This window comes from Lutjanus erythropterus, chromosome 4, assembly GCF_056507025.1.
Source record: "Lutjanus erythropterus isolate fLutEry1 chromosome 4, fLutEry1.hap2, whole genome shotgun sequence".
Classification (NCBI taxonomy): Eukaryota; Metazoa; Chordata; class Actinopteri; order Lutjaniformes; family Lutjanidae; genus Lutjanus; species Lutjanus erythropterus.
This window is the reverse complement of record NC_139320.1, coordinates 25138193-25157275: the sequence shown is the minus strand read 5'-3', so window position 1 is coordinate 25157275 and position 19083 is coordinate 25138193. Positions and strand designations below refer to the sequence as shown.

Genomic DNA, 19083 nt, shown 5'->3' with positions numbered 1-19083 from the left:
AATAAATTAGAGAAAAACAGTGTTTTGTATATTATTATTATTACTGTTATTAATGATTGATTGTTAGCATTTCCAACTATTGGTTAAGGAAAATGCAAAAAATTGCAACCCTAAGCATTAGTCTGTTTTATAACAACACTGGATTTACATTTTATTAATAATGTGATGAAATACCTTTATTATTTCATGGTATTAAATACACTGGATTAACCAAAACACATTTTTATCTGATTATTTTATCTTTAAGTAACTACCCATTTTGCAATATTAAAATTACACTCTTCGAGATTTAAATCCATGTTGCCCACTCTCATTTATCTTATGTAATATTTCTGTAAGATTATCTGTTACTCATTTTACACTGTTTTTAGTTTAGAATATTCATTTTAATTCAATATCATAATTAAATTATTGGCACTTCCTCAATCAGAGCACTTATAAAATACATTATAATGCTTCTACAATGCTTTATCACAAACACATACACACAAGGCAGTTGGATAATTTTCCCTCCACAACAGTAGTTCTGACCCCTAGGGGTTTCTAAACTGAGGAAACGCAGTAAACCTGTATGTTGACCTGCATTAACAGATAACAGGAAACTGACACAGGACGCCTGAGGGTCGTGACCTTTACCGTGCACTCTCTGTCTTCCTGCTCATGCACTGGTGGAGGAGGAGGTAGTCCTGGGGCGCACTGTTGGACAGGGAGCTGTGGTGTGTGTGGCGCACAGGCACATCAAAGGTGAAGAGGACTGGCTGGCTAGAGTGGATGGGGGCAGAGGACTTGCGTTCTCCGGTCAGAGGAGCCATTGAGCCGGTGACATCTGCTCCAACAGAACGAGGCATATGGTGTAACCTGCCATCTGCAGACAGAGAAATTGGAGTTATTGATTGTTTAACCCACAAAATGTTTTTATTTTCCTCTCAAAACCCATCTTAGGCTTGTCTTGAGAATTTAAAAGCAGTTTTCTGCACATTGGAAATGCTGTGAAATTGTATTCTGCAGAAAGTAAAAATCAGCCAAATAAACATCCCTCAAACATTTTCCTTTACCTGTCACAATCCTTGAAGTCAAAGGGTAGTGTGTAATCTTTTGAAGGTTGTAAGCCTTTACATGACCTTGCCTTGCATGGAGTTTTGTATTCAGTAGCTTTCAGTCTGCTCTCTAATCGATAGCAAAGAGGGATCTGTCTCAAGGGAGGAGAGAAAACAGTATCCTTCTGCTTTTTTGGGTTCAAGAGCACATGATCCAGGTTATCCTTTTTGAGTAGGGTCAATGTCCTTTATTTGATTTTATTGAGTTGCCCATTGTTTTGCACAGTGGGACTGTGTGGACAACATGGTCTTACAATCTTATTGTTTCTGTGTGACATCCCCGATATCTGCATTGAAAGGCTACAAAGAAAAGACAAATCTGAGATGGGGATGCTGCAAATAGACTGGGCAGGAGGCCAAAGTGAGGAGGCGCACACAGAGCTGTAGGAGTAAGAGTGGGCGGCCCACTGATCCATCGACCCATGGTGCTGTGTGCAACACTGGCTGATGGGAGTGAGGAAAAAAAAAAAACTCCACCAATCATCTTTTGCTGATATTAATCTCTCTGTTTAACTATAGAGTAAATGCAGGGTTTGCATGAGCTTATTTACACAAGAACAATGAGATTAAACTATTTCAAATTGTTAATGCAAATTAACTTAATTTTTTTTAAATAGTTGATTAATATATATATATATATATATATATATATATATATATATATATATATATATATATATATATATATATATATATGTATATATATATATATATATATATGTATATATGTTGTTCTCTGATTAACAAAATAACTATTTAGTGCTTATAATGTCAAACATTTGTGGAAGATGCCTGATTTCTTATATAAGAATATTAAACAGAGAAAAAAGGAAATCTTCTAATCTTAGAAGCTGGAACCAGTGTATGTTGGGCACTTTATGTTGAATAAATGACATATGCACTCAAATTAAGAGCAAAATTCATTATTTCTGTCAAGCAATCTATCAATCAACTAATTAAAGCTACAACAAGAATCTTTCATATTGTGTTGATTTTGGAGGGGCCTGTAAACAAAACCAGTGGGGTTTCTATTGCTATAACCACAAAATATTAAGTCAAAATTATCTAAATGACAACCTCTTCCTGCTTCCTTTTAACTGGCTAACCTTCTAATCTTTGTAACTTTGCCTTGGAAAATGTAAACAGACTCATTTCATCTAATTTCACAGAGAATTCAACCTGGCACTGAGAATAACTAAATAAAAATAACCAGTCTTCTTGTTGATGGTCTTGTTTTCTTATGTAGGTCATATAGAGGCATCAGCATTAAATTGAGACTGTTTCATAACCAGTTAAAAACTCCATGTAGTTAAAGGAGAAATATGTAAAACCCTAAAAAATGAGTACTGCAGTCCAAATAGTGAACTGGAGCCATTAACAGTATATTAAATAGGTTGAATCCCAATCTAATATACGATCAATGGTAGGGATGTCCTGATACAACTTTTTCACTTCCGATACGATACCGATATTGCAGCCTTGAGTACTGGCCGATGCCAATATCGATCCGATATGATATCAGCACGAATCATACATACTTTTATTACTTATTTTGTAGTGTGGAATGTTAGAAAAGGCTTGATCAAGTGATGTTACTCAAACAGAGAACAACAGTCAGCGACCAGAGTCACCTATGGATAGAAGTGCTGGAGCGGAAAATGGACTGCTTATCGGAGCGCTTATATCGGAGATTTTAGATGCAGTAAATGCAGTAAAATCCGATACTCGTTTTTTGTCTAATATCGGACCGATATCCGATATCAATATCGGATTGGGACACCCCTAATCAATGGTTCAAGTGAGTTGGAGTTCAGTGACTTCCTGTCTTACTGCCTGCCAGACTCCATTAACATAATGCTCAATTTAACAGCTATAAACATCTACTCCTTCTAAAAGATTTGTAATGATTTCTTACAACGCATTAACAGAACCACTCAGTGAACATTCAGCATTAATTTTAATTGTAATAGTAATAGTTATTCCAGTCAGGAACGGAAATTTCCAAGGAGAGCGTGCTGACTTTAGCGTTGTTATCAGAGAAACCAGTGTTTCAATTTAGCATCTTTTCTTAATCTCTAATGACATAACATAGTCAGTTTATGATTTATCACTGTAAATATACAACATTCTTTTAAGCTTTTAAGTAACTTTCCGCTTTTCACTTTTTCCAACACACAAGTGTTTTGTCTATGCTCCTCCATTCAACGTCTCCTTCATCAGACCTTTACAAAGCATGTTGTGGGTCAAACTGCCCTTTAAGAAGAGGGCAATGTCCTGTGAGTCATGATGTGTACTGACCATACAGAGGGACCACAGCCACTCTGAAAAACAGAAAACGCACAAATGTGGTGTGTGAGAATGTGTATATGCATGTGGGATGGTTGGAGGGCGGGGGTATTCTGGTGGAGCCCAGTTAGCTGAATGAGGTCACGTCCATGCCTGAGGGGAAAAAGGCCTCTGCTGTGGGGTCTCCAGGCCAGTGGACATCAGTGAGATGCCCAGGCCGACAGCCACGCAGGCAGGGACTCCCCCCAATGATCCTCAATTACACCATTGTTCTGAGCGACTCCACTCTCCCCGGGCTGGTTAGGCATCATCTCCTTTCTCCACAAAAAGCTTTGTAAAAGCTTTCATCCAGTGTGGCGAGTACTAGGCCCACTAACATGGGTAGATATATTGATTTGTTGTAGAAAGACAGTTCCTCCCCCTCCTCTGCCAGAGAGCAGAGCTGCATGGAAAAACACATGCAAGACTAACGACTTAAATGCTGAGGACACAACAAAACTTCAAAAGTAAAAAGTAATCTTGTTAATATGTTATGGGTGTGTGTGTGTGTGTGTGTGTGTGTGTGTGTGTGTGTGTGTGTGTGTGTGTGTGTGTGTGTTTGTGTACAAGAGCATGTTTTTTCTGTGTACCCTGAATGATTTTTGATTAACTGCCGCACATGACTGTCAGAATCCGAATGAGAAGAAAGACGACTGGTCCAGCCTGCTGATGGAATAGCCGACATGGCTCATCACTGACACTAATGGGTCTGATGATGTATGTTACCACTGGGAAGCCATTCCATCAAGTCAGTAGAACCACAATACAGAAATAGAGAAAAGAGCAGAAAATAAAAACAGTGAAACTTTCCCCTAGGTGCTTGTAATATTCCCTCCACTGGCTAATGTACTGTGACACTCAATGTAAGGTGGTAAAATGTTTTATTTAACCAGGGTGAGAAGTAATTTATTAGGCTACATCTTATAAAGAAAAGTAATAAAGCTGGGAGGTGCTGGCACAAGTAAAATAAAGACTAACTACAGTTTTTTGAGTTATGAGCCCAATGCCATTACCAGAAACTGTTTTCTGAAGCCTTCAACATCAAAAAAGCCAAATTAAAGAGACAAAGAGTTTTTCCCACGACATTCTTCAGCTTGAAACAAACATCAGACTTTCAACAGCAATGCATTAAAAGACCCTTTTGGTTGGTGAACGACATATGGTTATTCTGGGTCAAAGAGCTCCTAAGTTCATGAGCAATTTTCCAATTATGCTCTATAATACATCACCTACTGTCTCATCTGCTCTGTGGCTATAATCTAATAGAAGCCGGCTGCTGGGCTCAGGGGGCCAAAATTAGAACCCTGCTGGATCACTAAGGACAAGAACGCCTTTGTAGGGTGCTCATTTCCTCTCAGTCCCGCCAGAATTAGACGAGGACATATGATAATCTAATCTGAAATGAGATATAAAAATAGAAAATACCACTGACCTATTGAATTGAAGGGGCAACTGATGGTAACATGAAGGAAAATGAAGTATTTGATTTTTCTCAATACGGCAGTTGCAGGCTTTTCATCAGGATTTCAATCATCCTTAAAATTATCCATTAAAGATAATCATCTAAGGTACACGCTGTCCACCTGCCTTCAATCTGAGTACAAGAAAAATGCAATTTGCTTAATGGTTTCATATGAGATTGGTCTTAAAATATAGCCTTGGTGCTGAGAAAGCTACAACGAGTGTTGCAAATTAACCTCAAATATGTTAAGGCTCTGCAGGGTGGCCTGGTGATGAGGGAGGCCATCTTGTGACACAAAGGTCAGGCAATAGACTTGATCCCCCCCACAGTGTTTGACAGAGTGCCCTTGAAAAAGGCCTTTACCTGCTCGCTCAGTGTTACTCAACCTGGAAAAGAGCAGCAGCTAAATCAACCATTCTCAACCACTCTCGATTTGCACCTGTGGCTGAGTCAAACTGTGTTACACTAGCTTGCATTTCCTTTACCAGTTTTAACGCACTGAGCCATGCTGAGCTGCGTGATGCCCCACATTTCTCCCCCTCAAATAACCGTGTGCGGGAGACCAGACAGAAAGACATTTTTAAAAGTCTCTGTGCATTCCACTCTCAGTACTTTTGTAGCTTCTGACTGAATCTTTGAGGTTTGAAGTTTCTCCTGAATCACGGCTTTTTCATTCAGGCATCTTCTTTATTTTACTATTTAATGTTTGCGTTTGTGTTAAGTTACTGCTGATGAAAGCCCAACATTTCCTGATTTTGCTGTTTCATAACAAAAGCATTTAAATAACAAAATAACAGGGTGTGAATTGAGCTAAGCTCATCTTCAGTTACAAGACACACCTTCAAGCAGCCAGCCCTGTCATGATGGAGATATAAATCCTTGCCATGCAGGGCTGGTTTGCTGAGCCACACCAAACCAGCACATGTGTATGGAGAAGGGATATTAAAGTGCCATCTACGGGGCCCCAGAGTCAATGGTACTACCAAATGGTTAGATGAAAATTTTTTTGGGGGGGGTAATTTACAAAGCTAATGCTTTTATATCTTAATGTGCTCAAGAATTTACTTAAATGGAAATAAATAAATAAAATAAAATAAAATAAAATGCAAGGTTTCAATGACCAGTTAGTATGAATATCACAACACACTATCAGATAGAGATAAAATACTGATGTAGAAGACAATCCTGTGCCAGTCAAAGCTCCAAAGCAAGTGGTGAGGAAATATGATCCTGAATACATTAAATCTGGATTCATTCCAGCATTTTTTTCCCCCTTTTTCTCCAAACCCTTCCAGGTCCAGGATCCTTTTTTTCTAACAATCACAAATGGGTTGACAAAAACCTCAAATAAATGACTTGAGTGTCGTACTGTTTATTTCACTGCTGTTTCCAAGCATATAGGTACATTATTTGTTGTCCTGCATGGATCTACCAGACCGGTGTCTCTTTAAAGCAACACCGGGTCCCAGGAGGCCACATAGTAGGGGTCCATTTGCATGTGTGGTTAGCAGGGGGGTTGGGAGCTTTCCATGAGAATGACATAACTGGATAAAAAAGATGCTAGCTGCAGCAGAGATGGGTTAGGTAGACGCCGAGAAGGCTGTTAGCACTGAGAGAGTGTGACACTCAACAGGAAGAGGGGAAATGGCGTCCTCGCTCTGCTAGTTAGTCTGAAGTGAACAAAGTGACATGGCTGTTTCATTCTCTCTCCAAAGCAACCCAGAAGAGTATTAAACAGAGCAGATGCACAGGAGCATTCCCTGATCACATTACTCCCCTGTGCCTGCCCGCTCCACAGCATCATGTGAGCACCGCCTCTCGACCACACTGCAACATCAATTTGCCTCAAAACACTGGACTGATCAATCACCTAAAAAGGCTCAGGCTTGTCAGGGCCAATGAATTCGAGTTGGGCTTAAGTCTAGAACAGCAGCTCGTTTTCAACACTCTGACCTCATTTCTGTATGGCGAAGGGCGGATAAATACTGTAGTTGTGCAACAGTAGGGTGGACACAGATGAAGAGTTGAGACAATTCGTGGTGGAGGCTGAGTGTTCATTTTCAAGCGCTCATTGGAAAAAAAAAGCAAGATTTACCTGGAAGGGCTATGCTGCTGAATGCAGCCAACCACACCAAATACAACAGTATAATCTGCTCTGACAATACAGTGCATTACAGAATGGGAAGATGCTTAGTGTGGAAACACAGAAGTCATGATGAATGGAGAATGTGATACTTGTATTCTCTCACCTCCAATATATAATATAGTGATTTATATGGGGATCTCTACACACTCCAATAAACTAAAGTTTATTTAAAGGGGAATACATTTGATTCAGAGGTGAAATTACCCCCTTTAGTTGTGTTTATTTGCTGCCTGGTCACTTGCTAACAGTGCTGGCAAAGCCACAGTTCAGTAGGCCTACGTCAGTGCCCGGGTTAAGTTTTTTCTACGTGCTGTCATTTCCTGTTTTAGTCTGATATTTCTGTATTAAAAAACCCTGTTACATGATAAGTTTGAACTGTCTGCTTAGGGTTGTCACAATACCAGAATTTTACACTTTGGTGCAATACTAGTATTAAGAAACTTATTACCACTTTTGATACCACAGCACAAAGAAAACATTTTCCGGCACAAAAAATACAAATTTTCACACACAGCTGGTACAGAAAAGGTCACTGAACACAGCCTGGTTTCACTGTGCTGAAAGCCAAATTTCAGGCAGAATAAAAAAAGGACTAAACTGAAGTGAGGTCTTGAGTGAGCACTTACGCCTAGATCTTTTCTTTTTTATAAGCTTTGGTGCTTTTGATACTACTGAATGCTAACACTGCTTTGTTTTTATTCATGTGGTATTGGAAAAAGTATTGAACTACTTATTCTTTTAACAGCCTTACTACCCACAAAATGTATGTAATGTAATAATTACAACACAGATCTGGTAATAAAACATACTGAAAACATTTCAGTGATATTCTTTGCTCCATGGCATTTTTTTTTTTTTTTTTTGCAGATTGGAATAAAACTCTTAAAGCCTTAAGGACTAATTTTCAGAATTGACCCCAAGAGTATACAACAAGCAACAGTAATCTCTCATTGATAAAAAGCAGACTGTCCTCCACTTTGCAAATACTTAGACATGCAGCCTTGCTGTAGATTTGTAAACAGCTGCCCACATAAACATCTTTGCATCTAAACACTTACAGAGAATATCTGTGCAGTCCTGTACACAGGAGGCAGCTCAGCACTAACACTACCAGCCTACCAATTACGGCAAATGTGTTACAGTGTGACAGAAGAGGGAGGCCTGTCTGCATGACAGAAAGCAGATACACTCCAAATTACTGATTACAACATGAGGACAGGTATAAACATTTTCCTACATCAGCCGAACTGCATATAAACATTTAGCCAAGAAAATATCCCATTCCAAAATAGCCCATGTGACCATAGGCTGGGTGGCAGCTGCCAATTAGAGTGATTGGATTTGCCACAGGTCGGTACTAAACCTGTCATTTGAAAAACTGCGCAGATGCCAACTTTAAGAAGAAAAATGACTACACGTGGAACCAGAATCTGCACACATAAATCCACAAAGATGATTACCCAACTAAGGAGTGAACCGCAGATATTCCAGGGTGAACAAGGATTGAGGGAAAAGAAAATGTAGATACAATGATCCATGTATGACCAGTTATGTATGTGGCATAAAATAATCTAAAGCGAAGAATGAACTGCATTTTCGAGCAACTTTATTTGAAGATAGTTTCATTCTGTAACATAATTTTGCTCATAACACTGACATGAAGTTCTTGAAATTATTTTTTTCATATCATTACACAACTGCTTGGATGATTATCGTTTTTTGGCATTTTGTGAAATTCCTGTCTTGTCATGGGAGGTTTATGTGTGGCCAACACCAGTCACATTTTAACCAACATTTTTACAGCACAGCCACTATTGAGGAGAAAAACAAACAATGACCACAACTTCACTGTCTTTCAAGTAGGTTCCTCTTTAATCATTGTTAGAAAGTCTCTAGATTTCACACAAGGTACAATTCTTCTTATGTAAGAATGAGAAAATGGGGAAGTTTGAGTACTTTACAATGTTTCCTTAACAGTAACATTTTCATTGTTTTGGAAACTGGCAACCTTGATGAGATGGCAAGGTCATGATTACTTTCTCCAAGATGTATTTTTAAGTCATACTGAGACGTACATCTGCACGCAACAAATCATCTATGTAGCTCCACAAGGAGGGTTTAATGTGAATTGACTGTGAAAGATTTTGTTTGAATAAATCTAATCTTTTTTCAATGCTCATTTGACAAAAACTGCTGAGGCAGCCGTTGGAAATGCTGATTTAGTAGTTATTCTTTTTTTTTTTCCACTTATCACCATCTTAAGGGCAACAGTTAAGCTGAAAAAAAATACTGACTTTTTTTTCCAAGGGACAACCAGGGTAACAGACAAAATGAAGAGGAGGAAAACAAAACAGAGTGGGAGCTGTCATGCAAAAGAGAGAACAAAAAAGTGAAGAAAAAAAGAGGACTGCTGACAAGGAAAAACCTCATCCCTTAGCTGAGATTATCCTCGTCTCGGAGTTCAAACAGCTGGGAGAGAGCAGAACAAAGCCTGTGATTGACGAGATGATGTTCCATTCATTAGATTGTGCTCGGGGGTGGGTCTCCCTGGGTACAGACACACGCCACACATCCAGCCATCAGTATCTGATAACAACAGCGCTAACACCCATCAACAAATTATGAGAACTAGAGAAACATGTAACTCACGTGTCTGTAGAAGGCAACCAGAGGTGCCATAATGATTGGTTACAAATCCCCACTGCTGTCCAGTTTCTCTTGAAAAGTCTTGCTTTTGGTTTTCAGCGTTTCTTCAAAATGAAATGAGAACAACTGTACTCACATCAGTCTTTTCAGTTGTTGAGATAAATGTAGAATAAGTAGGATTTGTCAGTTGCTGTACATACAAGAAAGCTAGCTGATTGCTGAGTCTCATCCCCAGGACATCAAATACTGAGGTTTGGGTTGGTGAAGCATCCCAAACACAGCAAAATAATGAGAAAATAAGAAAGCACAGACAGAGGGCGGGGTCCGGATGCAGGCACCTCTGAAACTAAACCTAAACATGACTCACACTTTGCACGTTGTTAAACGTATACATTTTGGAGTGTTCCCTTATTTTTACAGATAGAAATCGCCCCTCTTCTTTGATGATTTTGATGATGGGTGCACACAATGTATTCTCACGTCTCTGGCTTCCAGCTATGCAGCAGATGCTGCCTGTGGTACGGTGGGATACACAGCAGTGGCAGCAACAGCAAGCAGTCCTCAGACAGCTCTGTGGCAGCAGAAACCTGACCTTCCAGTGCCATGGAGTCTCATTATTTCAACAAAAATCAATGCAGACGAAGGGCACTTTGAGAGGGGAAAAGGCAGACGTGCATGTGTAGAAAGACTGAGAAGCCACAGGGGAGGGAATGTGCATATTTATATTAGAGATGCACCAATTGCAATTTTCTTAGCCGATTCCGATTTCTGTTTTTTATAAGGCTCTGACCTGCCGATTCCGATTTTGACTGATTCCGATTTTCAGTCTTTCTAAGAACTGGAATTGACAGCATTTACAAACATTTTTGCAACTTTTCTTGTAAAAATTAAATTAGATGTTCAAAATATGACCGGCGAGATCGTGGAATCTCGCGGGATTTCGCGGGACGCGATTTCACGTGATCTCCTGTGGAAGCAGATGGAAACAAACCGGAGACGGACGTGATGCAACAGTTTGCTGCCGTAAAACTTTGCCGTGAGAAAAACAGAAGCAGAAGTTAAATGAGTCTGGATGAGAAAATGTTTGAGGAGCCACATCAACACAGGTTGTTTATTCTTCAGCCAGAACAGGAGGTGAGAGTTTAACTGTCCCTCTGTGAACAGCAGTCTGCTGCTGGCTAACATTAGCATGAAGAGCTACATAGTTTACAGCTGTTTTGCAACATTGTCAGCTGCTCTGTCTCGTTGTAGACTGTCTGTCTTCTCTTTATCCTGTTCTTGAAATCTGTCTCTGACACCAGCTTCAAGTAGACGTGTCAGAGTGTGTAGCTGTTATCAGCGCTGTGTTGACGTCACGGTCAGTTTGTCTGCTGCGCGCATGACGTGACCATTGTGCAGAACATATGTGTGACAATGACGGGCACAGAATTGGATATGTGACACTGACCGGCCAGTCACCGGTCAGGGCCGGTCACGCTGAAAACCGGCCGGTTCCAGTCTCTGGCCGGTTGATTGGTGCATCTCTAATTTATATATACTATATGTGCATGTAAATATGTTTTTCATTACTGGTCTCTTTTTTGCTCCTTGAATCAAGACAAAAGATCTAAATTAAATAAGACTTTTGGAACGACTTTTTTCCAAATGGGTCAGTTCACTTAAATTTCAATCAGACATGCAGGATGCAGGTATTTTTAGTTGTACAACACTGATTCCAAAACAGTTTGGATGCCGTGTAAAGCCAAAAGAAATCACAATGCAATGATTTGCCAATATTTTTTAATATTTATATATTCAATAGGCCTCAGTACAAAGACAAGATATTTAATGTTCAAACTCATAAACTATAATTTTTTCTAAATATACATTCTAAATTTGATGCCTCCAAATCCTTTCCAAAATGTTGAGACCGGAGCATGCTTGCCACTGTTTGCCACACTCAATAAGCATTTGGGAACTGAGTACACTAACTGTTGAAGTTTTGAAAGTGATATTATTTCTCATTCTTGCTTGGTATGTGACTTCAGGTGCTCAACAGCCCATGGTCTCCACTTCCGTATTTTTTTTGCTCATAATGTGCCACACATTTTCAATGGTAGACATTTTTATTGTGTACGGCACCTGCATTTACTGTATTCTGTATTGCAATTTTATATTTTATTTATTGCATCTGCTCGTTATGTGTAGGACTACAGATAGAAATCAGCATCTTGTTAAATCTAATGCAACCTTTTTTTCATTTCATGTAAATGATCAATGTCATTGCACGCTGTCCTTACACAAGTTCACTAAACTAAACTAAACTAAACTAAACATGCAAAAGGTGGCATGACATGGTCTTGATTAAGTAAACGGGGAGGTGAAGAAGACGTTGTCTGGAAGGCAGGACATGTCGCTTCAAAACCTGTATGTACCTTTCTGTTGTTTTTATTTACATTTTTTCAGCATCTCAACTATTTTGGAAGGCATTTGTAGAGAAATCCTTCTTCAAGACTTCTGTCAGCACAGTGCAGGGGGTGAATGAAATTTAATTTGCTTTGCTCAAAGCATTGAAAATTTAGATCTCACTGTGAAAAGTTTTCACAGGAACTGCTTACTGAAGAAATTGCTCATATACAGACTGCCAATAGTGGGTTCTTTCGATTACAGAATGTAAGTAACAGAGTGTGTGCATGAAAGAAACAGAAACCAAATGAGATGTAGCGAAAGATAGAACAAGAGAGAGAGAGTTGCTTTTAAGAGTTGTGTAACAATGAGCTGCTGTCATGTGCTGCCCTTGGCCAACCTTCCTCACCGTCCCAAGAGGCAGCTCACTACTGGCAGCCGAGGCCAACTCTGACTGGGAAAAAGGTAAGTTCAGATCAAGGTTCTTATACAACTGACACTGCCAAAGTCTCAACAAAATCCTCTGAGAGACACAAACACTTCTACACTCCTTAAGATTTGCTATTGTCTAGCTAAGCCTGGTTAATCCCTGTCACAATAATTTTAGACTTCACATTGGCACAGTGGCTGTATTAAAACAACAAATATGACACTGTACAGTATGTAACATCATGGCTGCAGAAAGCAATCAATATGAATCTCAGACATGCTAGCTGGGGTGTATTGAGTCTGGTTGACACCTTCTATCTGGCTGTGTATAAAAGCAAATGTGCCATGTGCATAATTTGGTAATTGTGCTTCTTCTATTTGTCTCTGTAGACTTGTGTAATCTGCATATGAGGGACAAACTTCTCAGGTTTTGTTTCCAGCCTGGTTTGTTTTCTTTCAGAGAGGGAATTCCCAGTCTGTTAGATGACACAATGGCTCAGACCTGCAGCTGTTTGCCAGGAGGAAAACCCACAAAATATCTTTAAAACATGTTTGTGAACTGCTCTCCTCTGTTAGCTCCAATTACCATCCATATATATGAGTCACTGCATTAAACTACAATCACAAAAGCCACAAGTACAAGATTCTGCACCGACTGATAAAAGCTCAGCGTGTGAAACAACAGTTAATGTTGCTGGTGTGAAACTGTGGCTCAGCTCCATGAGCACTATGTGTTCACCAGCTCAAAGATCAAGATCGGAGATGTTGCAGGAGGAATACTGATACAGGCAGGAGATGTACCCCTCTCACAAACTTTATGTCTCAGTCTAACACTCACACACACACTCACTGACTTGAGCTTCAGCATCAATACACCTTTTTACTGACAGGTAGTTTCTGACAGTCACATCGGGCAAAAGCACTTTCCAAACGTGCTGAGAATTTCCACATGACAGGACTGTGTTGTCAAAAATGGAACTGTTGCCTTGTGACTACAGGAACCAGGAAGCTTTCTTTGCTTTTCACACAAATGTGCACTGCTTTGATAAATTCCTTCCTGGCAACACGCTCACAAGTAGTCCTGAAATGGTTAATAGGTTACTTGGTTATTTGATTGTTAGAAAAGTGTTTGAAAACAATTTGGCAATTAATTAATACCTAAAGTTATACAGCGGTCATACATACAGAAGTTGCAGTTTGCATCCATGTCTCTCCCGACTCATATAAAATACATTGTGAAGACTTTGGAGGAATTTAATTAAGAGTACTAAGTATATTTTCTATCAAAATACAATCTAGCAATATACTGACATGTATGATTCCAGTGAATAATTTCCAGTGAGAAACATACTGACTTTACTTAGAGACTATTTTTATGGAGGAGTACAGTAGACTGATAGAGAGATGAACAATATGATGTTACACTTAAGTTGACCTTTGACCAAAATCACCAAGATATTATCAGTTCATCTTCAAATCCAAGTGGACGTTTATGTCAAGTTTGAAGAAATTCCGTCAAAGAGATTAAGATATAATACTGACGAGAAAGAGACAGACAGATGGATATACGGACAGACAAGCCGAAAACATAACACCGCTGACCATGGTAGTCGTCAGCACGAAGGCATAAAAAGGCTATTAAATAGACCTCCAGAGGATTATAGCTCTTGTAGTAATCACAATGTATTTTCGCAAGCCGTCTGATTAGTTTTCCAGTTCTGCAAAAATATCCATAAAGCACTGGCTAACTCTACACCAGGCCAATGTTGATTCAGAGGAGTTGAGTATTTATTTCCACCGCCACACTGACAACAACCTGATACCACACAAGGGAGCAGGCAGGAGTTATTCAGAGGAACAGAGGGATGAATCTGCATTAAAGTCAACAACTCATTCTCTGGAACACAGACTGACCTGAAGAGCCTCTCATGCGAAGTTTTTAAAGGAAGGTACAGGTTGCGTGGACTGATCTTAAGGTGTGTGTGTGTGTGTGTGTGTGTGTGTGTGTGTGTGTGTGTGTTTGTGTGTCTTTTCAAGTTAGTGAGTAGAAAATTAAACAGACATCAGGAACAAATACAATCAACTGATGGGCAGATCATTTTAGAGCAGCAGTGGGTCAGCTCTGAATGGTCTTATTAACCACCTCAAAATCCATGGCTGCTTCTCTAAATATATTTCTTTGCTTTTTCCACATACAAGAGAGTGGTAATGATGTAACAGAGAACCAGAGGTAAAGCAAGCAGCTATGCCCTTGAGGAAGAGATACATGAAAGAATAACTATAACATTTAAATATGCACAGATGGAAAATTAAACACTACTACTACTGAAACACTTAAAACATATTGAATGCTATGAACAGAGGAGGCTTACATTACTTTACCTATATTTATTGTTTATGAATTAAAAGTTACATAAAATTTTCATGCCTGTTTAGAGCATTGAAACACTTGAATAAGTTGTTAGTTTTGGTTTGTAATCCTCGTCAAAATCAGTCCGAATTTCTATGAAAACTACAGCCCTCTGGGACAAATAATGCTGAGAATTTTGCTTGGAAGAAGCTGCAAATGGTTTTTCAGAGAACAAGCGAGCGCACAGAGGGATGCTAACACATTTTAACGTCTCATAATTTGGGACCTACTAAAATAGAGTATGGCAAATGCATTTGGTCTTTTCAGAAACAGGAACCAAGTATTTCAATGAAAACAGAGTTACATAACCAAAAAAGCCTGATGTGATGTTTATACTAAAGGGGACTGCAATCACCAATGCAGCTGTTATGACATAAACTTTCTCACTACCCCAACCCTTTCTCATAGCCACACCTCACTGGCTGCAGTTGATACAGTCTGAGATTCATAACAGGTCCTCCATAATTATTGAACTTGGACCAGGGGAAGCCCCTCATGATGTGAGCATTATTACATTCTCCACAGCTGTTTTCTATTCTACACCTGGACATGTTGCATGTTACAGATGATCAGCCATGTGCACAAAGATTAACGTCCAACAGATGCCAGATGGTGGGAAAACAGTCCAATCTGGATGGGTAAGACTAAGAATATAAGAGTTTGCCTCACAAGCTCTTGTGACAGAAATACTATACTGAATACAAAAAGTATGTGGTTAAATTAGCTGAGACATCATTGATGCTATAACTAGATTACTTTCCGATATCATGACCTGAAATAACACAGACTTAACACCACATTCGTGCGTACTATTATAGCAGGTCTATGATCACATAACAGAAACAAAAAAGCTCAGTGACTGTTGCTTAGAAGGAGAAGTTAAAAGGCGTTTGTATTACTATCTTTCATAGTGAGTCAACACTTTGTACATGTAGTTGTTTTGTTTGTAATCGCAATAGCATAGCAAACATGAAAGGACTGCTCCTCTCTGTCCCAGACAGAAGCCGAACATTACTGCAAAAAATCACTAGCGTATCATATCTTTGGAACTTTAGGCGCTTTATTCTTTATGGTGCCAGTCATTCAGTTTGCATCACTAGTAGCCTCAGAGTGAAACAAACTATTCTCACGCACAAAAGATCTTAAACAGGAACTGTGGCAAAAGAACAAAACTGAGCGTCTGAATCTGCTACTAACTTTCAAAATGGCTCATATCCAGAATAAGAATTTCCATTATCCTGAATACAGGAGGCCTTTCTTTAACAAAACAAATGAAGAAAAAAAATCCATAACACTCTCAGACAGACACTGTGTCCATTTATTTGGCAGGGATGTTCCTATTCCATCTTCTCGAATAAAGAGATGGAAAAAACACAATTGCCAATGCTATCATGTGGCTAGACCTCTGCTGCTGATTCTTTGTGAAAACCAAGATGCAAGCTGTTCCAAATAACAAGAGATAGTGCAGTGGAAGACTAAAAAGAGAGGTGTTTTTTGTTGTTGTACTGCTTGTATGCCTTTAAACAACAAAACAAATTCTATTAATTCAGGAAATGTCAGAAAATTGTGAAAAATGCACATTACTATTTCCAAAAGCTTGGGGTGACATCTTCAAATTTCTTGTCTAAAACCCAAAAAGGTATTCAGCTTACAAGGATATAAAATAGAGAAACGCAGATAATCAGTTTTTGCTTGATAAACGACTTGAAAACCGGAGTATTGAAAATTGATTATCAAATTTGTTGATTACTCTCAGATGATCAATAAATCTATTAATTGACTGACTTTGACCCACTGACTCATTTCAGCACTATAATACTGGAGGCATTATTTTTTTATTGTACCAGCTAAGTGTTTTCAAAATTAAATTTGAGCAGATTTCTTAGCTGACCCCCCCAAAAAAACCCTTATTGAAATGACTACTTAGGTCAATTTAGCCCATTTTTTGTAACGTTGGCCTAATTAACGAATTACAAAATTAATAACCTGGGTAAAGATAAAAGAGGAGATGATAGAGAGACAAATAGAAACAGTCACAGAGAGACAGAGCAGCTCGGACAGTTCAGAGTTGCCTACCGTGGTTGTCGTCTGACTGGTTGAACCCACACAGCTGGCAGATGGAGCGGACCCACTTATTCATCTCCTCCTCAGTCTCTGCTACAAGATAAAAAGTGCGATCTGAGGTCTTGATGTCAAACACAAAGCTGTCCTGGAACTCCTTCCTCTTAAAGGTCAGACCGGCGTCCACCTGCTCGCAGCAGTGCAGGTCGATGACCCGGATGGGTTTCTTGGAGTGGTCGTTCTTGTAGTACTCCAGAACATCGGGGTCACCACTCATACGGCCGCTGCGAAGTATGAACCACCGTTTCTTCCATGCCTGGGAAATGAGATTGAAAGGTAAGAATGTGGCCTCACTGTACAAAAAGACAGCACTTAACCTTGTAACTCAGTACAAACAAAGCATATGCATGTTGACAGAGAATGATAACCTTATATTTGAAATCCAAAATATGTTTTATGCATGCAACAAAGAATTTAATCAAACAATATGTAGTAATTGCACATCTAAAAATGAGTGCTGCAGTCCAAATAGCAAGTTGGAGACATAGACAGTACACTAAATAGGTTGAAGCCCTATTTAATACGCAATCTATGCTTGACATGAGTTGTTTTGATCCACTTTCTCTTCCCCTGGCTCAGGCAGACTGCAGGTACACTGCAGGAGCGCAAGACAAGCAAAACATTGTAATTTGACAACAACAAGTGACGACAAGTCCTACACTGTCAGTTGATCAACTGTTTATGGTGGTTACTTGTCTGTCCACATGAAGTTAAGTCTGTTATCCTAAAAACAAAATCCACACTGTGGAGTTGCAGTTTACTGACTGTCTGCCTTACTGCTTGCCAGACTCCATTAACATATTGCTCAATTTAACCGTTATAAAGATCTACTTTTTCTAAAAGGTTATTGATTTCTTTCAACTCATGAGGAGACACTTACTCATTCGATGGGCATTCTGCATTAGTTTGATCTCTAATAAACGTGACACAGGCAAACAAAAACATTAGTTCTGGACCAGAATGGAAATTTCAAAGGAGAACATGCTGGCTGTGGTGTTATTGTCGGAGAAGCTGGTATTTCATCTTCAACTTCTATAATCTCTTATAACATGTCATGCTCATTTTATGACTTGGTGCAGTAAATATATTACATCTTTCTCCTTCAATTTTTTCTATGTAAGCAACAAAGAATTTTAAATATTTTTATGTAAGCGACAAAGAAGCCATCTGTTTTTTAAATCATCAACAACTAGACAGATTCAGTTTGATTGCTTACTGTGTGTGATGCAGAATGTAGCCTTGGCAACCTACTCAACAGCTGGTCTTGGACTGGTTGTGATGTTAACTTTTGATCAAACAGACTTGAGAGAAACTGAAGTCTGTTTACTTGAGCAGGTTACTGTGCTGAAGCACGCATGCGGTTGTGTGTGGTTTGAGTGTGCGTTAGGGGAAGGCAGCAGGTGTTTACTCCCTCCCAACGTATTTCCTGTGCTGATATCCCTCTGTGAGCTAAAACAGAAGCAGAGCTCCTCCATCACAACTTCATTACAAGACTGCAGGCTCCGCACACTTCAAGAACTAGTGAATGACACTTCTTTGGTCCAATCACAATAAAGCTAGAACTGCATACGGTTGTGCCACTGGAGCTGGAGTTTCGTTGTAGTGTGTAAATAAACATCCCTTGTCATAACCACATGAAAGGCAGCAGAAGTATGTGCTCCACCAGTGCAAGCAGTTACAATGCAAGAGTGAGAAAAACCTACAATGAAGCGTGTTGATTTCACACCCATAACACCATTGTTGTGTTTGTCAAATGGGAAAGCAGAGGAAGAACAGTGGCCTTGATTACAGCAGCTCAGTATGTGTTTTCCAGTGGCTGTCTTAAAGGACCTATGTGTTCTCTGTGCTCGGAGACAAAAGAGGAAGATAGACCAGGAAGGGAAAGGGGGAGTAAATGGGGGAGTTGAGGGGGTTTTTGGACATCTGCCAGTGATGCACTTCCGCCAGGCAGTGTCTCTCACATGCAGGCTGCTGACACACTGGATCCTGCAGGCCCCCTCTCTCTCCATCAACACAGACACTGCTGCAAGGCTAACTGCCCCACGCCCCCCTCAAACCAGAC

At 39.6% G+C, this 19083-nt stretch overlaps 1 protein-coding gene across 2 annotated transcripts in view; it reads right to left on the bottom strand.

Moving 5' to 3' along the window:
* The window catches only part of gab2 (GRB2-associated binding protein 2), a 45405-nt gene that overhangs the window by 8788 nt on the left and 17534 nt on the right, over window positions 1–19083 (bottom strand). For both annotated transcript variants that reach the window (XM_084717420.1, XM_084717419.1), the window contains exons 2-3: window positions 16977–17277; window positions 637–865 (exon numbers count right to left, since the gene is read on the bottom strand). In XM_084717420.1, the coding sequence (XP_084573546.1) occupies window positions 637–865; window positions 16977–17277 (530 nt within the window). The remainder of the gene's footprint in view (window positions 1–636; window positions 866–16976; window positions 17278–19083) is intronic.